Below are 5,247 nucleotides of genomic sequence, written 5' to 3' on the forward strand. Positions count from 1 at the left end.
ATAATTAGTTTTCAATGTGTTCATGGCATTCAAAAATATGCATCTAATTCAATTCAGGTTCGAGTCAAATAGTTAAAAAAAATCGTTTCACTCTGTTAGGATTTCATGAAATTGTTTAAGACAGGGGTAGGCAATTCCGGTCCTCGAGGGCCGGTGTCCTGCATGTTTTAGATGTTTCCCTGCTTTAGCACACCTGATTCTAATTAATCATGTTCATCAGCTTGTCATCCAGGGCTGCACAATTCTGTTAATGACACAGGTACTTTTATCACGGTGTGCTGAAGCAGGGAAACATCTAAGACATGCAGGACACCGGCCCTCGAGGACCGGAATTGCCTACCCCTGGTTTAAGAGTTTGAAGGGTTTTTTCGTGGTTTTCTCTATATGCAAAGTAATCTCCTATTCAGGAGTTCAGCTCTAGTCCTGTTGTTTTCTCTAGTCGCAGAGTCAGCCCTGGTGCCATATGGCTCCACTGTTTTCTCTATTTGCAGGTTGATAGTTCAGATATTTATTCTTCGTTAAGTGAAGACTGTTGAAGAATATTATCAAAACCAGTTCAGAAGTCCGCTGTGGTGTAGTGAGTTTTATCCAGTAAGCCGGCGGTGAGCAGACCTACGCAGATCGGGTCTGAGTTGGTGTGCCCACCACGAATGGTTGAAATCATGACTCTTTATACAGTAAGTTCAAAGCACAAAAGGCAGGAATCAACAAGCCAAAGGTGGGAGACAAAAAGCAATTAAAGGGTATTTTCAGTCAGATGTGATCTGTGGCCAAACGAGTTGGTATTAACATATCAGTCAGTCAGGAACATTCCCGTGGTTCAAGTCTGTGTTGAGGCCAGTTCAAAGATGTGAGCCCTGCAGGAGGTAGGAAGCTGGAGCTTCACGTCACAATGGTGTGACAATGCCTCAACAAGACAATGGGGAGAAACAGATGTTTTAACATTGTGCATTATATAATAAAAGCTTGTATTACCTTTGATTCTATTTCACTGGTTTTCTTATGGTGCACCAGACAAACGAACACTACGAACACTTCAACTCATTAAAAAAAAGGGCCTAAAAATATTCACCACACCAGGGTGAAGGCAATCGATGAGGTGTCCCTTATTTATTTTCAGGGAGTTGGCAACCCTAGTTGCAGCATTAAAACCTAACTCTAAAGCTCAACGTGACAGTTGAAGCTTCGCTCAGTCTTGATTTCTAAACGTAATTATCTGGAGACGACGCAGGAAAGCGTAGCCCCTGAAGAGTGCCAAGCAGCCCATGTCAGGGCAGACTCATCTGTACTGCAACTGCTAACATGTACAGACTTCTTTTTATTCTTTGAAATTAGCACCCCAGGCAAACTCCCAGAGACCAATCCACGCACGGAGCCAGAAACAATGAAGCAACGGTGAAGCAGACGGAGCTGCTCAGCTAGTTAGACATCCCCACCGGGTCGTATGACGGCCGATGGCGTTGACACGATGCTCAGTTGGTCATAATGGGCCCAAAGACACGTGACAGGACATACAATCTTACATCCACCTTTTCAAACTGGCCTAATCCCTCTGACTTTCTACACTTTCTCTACACTTTCTCATAGATAATTCAGATTCAGATGTGTGTCTTCTTTGATCTTCATCTTTAGAAAAGAAAAAAGATGAACTCGTGTTTGCAGCTGTGGTGCACAATCTTAACCTGTCGCCATAATACAACAAAGCAAGTGTAGAAAACTGTAAGGGTTAAACTTAATTCTTTGGGATGGAAATCAAAAGTCATGAAAGACTTGTTTTTGCCAGGATCTGCACCAAAGTGGATGACACAAATTGTGAATTTCCCTTGAATAGACAAAAGATAGCTCCAAATAGAGCAGCTGTAAGTGAATAGATGATAAAAAAAAGTTCTTCATTTCAATGGGAAACACTGTAGCTCTCCCTTTATCAAACCTTTAACAAAGAAGTCTCAAAGAGAGATGTCTTTTCAAGTTGATAGAAAAATTACTATTATTTGGTGTTTGTTAGATTTTTCCAACACAAGTTTATTGTCTTTCTTTAAAGTAAATGTTAAAGTTAAATAATCAGACAATTCTCTCTTCTTTATCAATCTGAAAAATCTGGATTTCTTCAAAGCAAACAGTGTTTGTTACACAAGTTGTTTAGTGACAAGTTATAACATAAAGAAATGGCATGACAAGAGAGAAAAAGAGGAGGGGTATGGTTTCTGGAGGGAGGGATACAGGGTGTGGCGATGTATAAAACATCCTCCACACCCGCCTCTCCATCACTGCCGTTCCTCCAACTCACTTTCACTCTCCCACATCCTTAAAGTTCAGCTTTGGTGAGTAGCAAGCTTTGTTTTCTTTGCCATTTTGTAACTCTTGTTTTAATTACTGGCTTCAAACTTTTTTCGGTGCGATTCCATAAATTCTTGGAGGTTTATGTAACTATTCAGAATTTTAAAAAACTCTTTAAGGCACATTTGCCAGCTATTTGTGCACTCTGTGTTTACAGCGGATGAGTCAGTCATCGCCAATTATCTCAAGGGCTGTTTCGTTCTGACCTACGGTTTTATCTAGGACTGGAACAATTATTCTATTTTACGGAATCATTATGAAATTTAAAGTTTAGAATATAGTTATTTTAAAAGAGAACGAATAGGAGCAAGTATTCGTTTTGTACTCTCTCCATCCACAATTCCCATTTGTTTACAAGCCCAAGTATGCCACGGTTTCCTCTGCTAACCAACACTCCAGGGAGGAAACAGTCTCATCTGAGTCGCTCTGCAACCACAACAGGCTCTGTCACAAAAGCAGCTACGCACTCAGTGGAAAAAGAAAAAAAAAATGGGACATCTAGTAATTTGTCTCAGTCTTCAAGAGAACAGATCACAGACATTACACTTGAGACCTGAAACTCTCCGTCTGCTCCTCACCTTCATTAGTACACATGAGTTACCTGCAGAGATTGAACTGTTTCCAAAACAGTGTTGTGTGTCACTCAGCGGAAATGTTGCGTTAGAGACCAGTGACAAGAGGGAAAAAAGAAAAGGGGGCCGAGGTGAAAATGGAAAACGAAAAAAAAAATGGTAATTGCAAAAAATAATAAATAAATAAATAATTAAAAAAAATTAAATTAAAAAAAATTTAAAAAAAGAAAAAAAAGAAAAAAAAAGGAAAAAAAAAAAGAAAATGGAAAACGAAGAGAGAAACAGCCTGTCAGCCACTGGTTGCTACTGAACGGCTTACGAATGCTAATCACTACTTGTGTTTAAATTCACATAATTACATTGAATAAATAGGAAAGCCACTTAAACAAACAGGGGGAAAAGTGAAATCCCTGTTTTGCTAAATAGCACGCTCACTCTTAATTATCCTTCCTTCACAACCACTCCCAGCCTGTGGCTATAAATGATACCCATTGTCAAGAAAACAAATATAACCACAACAACCACATCTGCACCAATTAGAATGTAAAGACCTAGATCCAGCCTCTAGATGGAGTCGTAGCATTGAAGGAAAATAAAATTACAAGTGCGTTTCATAACTCCTTTACTTCTTTCTGTCCTTAAACAAGAAAGCATCATGTCTGACGTTCAGAAGGCCATGGATCTCCTCGTCACTTCCTTCAGCAAATACTCCGGCAAGGAGGGAGACAAGAACACTCTGAGTAAGGAGGAGCTGAAAGAGCTTCTGCAGAATGAATTTGGAGTTAAGCTGCGTGTAAGTGTTCCCTGACCTCAGTGCATCACAGTCCTGAACACAAATGATAATATACAAACAGAAATCATGAATAAGGCTGGTATAAAATACAGGACTGTCTCAGAAAATTTGAATATTGTGATAAAGTCCTTTATTTTCTGTAATGCAAAAATGTCATACATTCTGGATTCATTACAAATCAACTGAAATATTGCAAGTCTTTTATTATTTTAATATTGCTGATCATGGCTTACAGCTTAAGAAAACTCAAATATCCTATCTAAAAAAATTAGAATATTCTGGGAATCTTAATCTTAAACTGTAAGCCATAATCAGCAATATTAAAATAATAAAAGGCTTGCAATATTTCAGTTGATTTGTAATGAATCCAAAATGTAGGACATTTTTGTTTTTTTAATTGCATTACAGAAAATAAAGGACTTTATCACAATATTCTAATTTTCTGAGACAGTCCTGTACGATCACAAAACAGCCTTTAGACCTATTTAAGTTTCAGAAAACAAGGCAAGTGAAAGTTCTTTGCAGCATGAGCCATCAGTATTACTGAAAGGGCTAAAGAGCAACATTCAATCCAATGAAGCACCTAGAAATTGTAATAACATGTCTATAACTGTGCCTGACACTTTTCTCACCTGCAGAACGCAAATGACAAGGCAGCAGTAGACAAGTTCTTCAACGACCTGGACGCAAACTGGAACAACAGCGTGGATTTCAGTGAGTTTATCACCAACGTGTGCAGCCTCACTCTGATGTCCCATGAATACTTCTTCAACAAAAAATAGAAATGCAGGCGCCACCTTGAGGCCAGCTAAGAGAGCTGCTTTTCCCCAGAAGAAAAGGCCACAAATACACACAATTATCTTTGCTTAAAAAATAAACTTTTTTGTCTCTGAAACATTTGTCTTTCATTTATTTTATTTTTTATCAATCCTTTATTTATCCAGGAAAGTCCCATTGAGATACAATATCTCTTCTGCCAGGGAGTCCTGGTCAAGATGGCAGCAGAAAAATAAATTCAGTTTCATATAAAAGAAAATATATACAAGGACAAGTAACTTTACAAAAATATAAAAACATATCAAAACAAGAAACAAACAAACATACAAGGATCAGAAAGCTAAAAAGAATTCATGACAAATAATGGCACTTGATTAAAAACAATGACATTGTTCTGTGAAAACTGATTTTAACATATGTTTAAACATGTTAAGAGAGGGTAAATATTTCATTCTTGCGGTGCATAAAAGGAAAAGGCCGATTTACCAACTCTGTTCCAGTGATTGGGACCATGAGGAGAATTTTATCTGATGATCTAGTGTTATAGCTACTTGAGTAATATGTTAAATATGTTAAATTGGATATGTACAGCGGTAGTTTACCCAGTAATGCTTTTGCAATAAATATTAACATATGCGATTTTCTCCTTAGACTCAGTGAAGTCCATTCACTTTACTTTACATTGCCACTTTACACTGTATATTTTATTTATACCACAGTCACTCTAATGTACATTTTTTCTGACATTCTTATATTTATATATTTTTG

General features: G+C 37.8%; 1 protein-coding gene across 2 annotated transcripts; it reads left to right on the forward strand.

Moving 5' to 3' along the window:
- The first annotated feature begins 2,277 nt into the window (after positions 1 to 2,277).
- Positions 2,278 to 4,597, forward strand: LOC133419184 (ictacalcin-like). 2 transcript variants are annotated; one of them, XM_061708214.1, is made up of 3 exons: positions 2,278 to 2,321; positions 3,557 to 3,702; positions 4,341 to 4,597. In XM_061708214.1, the coding sequence occupies exons 2-3, from the start codon at positions 3,565 to 3,567 to the stop codon at positions 4,482 to 4,484; spliced, it is 282 nt and encodes a 93-aa protein (XP_061564198.1). In that variant the 5' UTR covers positions 2,278 to 2,321; positions 3,557 to 3,564; the 3' UTR covers positions 4,485 to 4,597. The 2 variants fall into 2 exon arrangements, with proteins under 2 accessions (XP_061564198.1, XP_061564199.1); XM_061708215.1 differs by having other exon boundaries at positions 2,283 to 2,321; positions 3,561 to 3,702.
- Positions 4,598 to 5,247: the final 650 nt, after the last annotated feature.

The sequence above is a fragment of the Cololabis saira genome, chromosome 19 (genome assembly GCF_033807715.1).
Source record: "Cololabis saira isolate AMF1-May2022 chromosome 19, fColSai1.1, whole genome shotgun sequence".
Taxonomy (NCBI): Eukaryota; Metazoa; Chordata; class Actinopteri; order Beloniformes; family Belonidae; genus Cololabis; species Cololabis saira.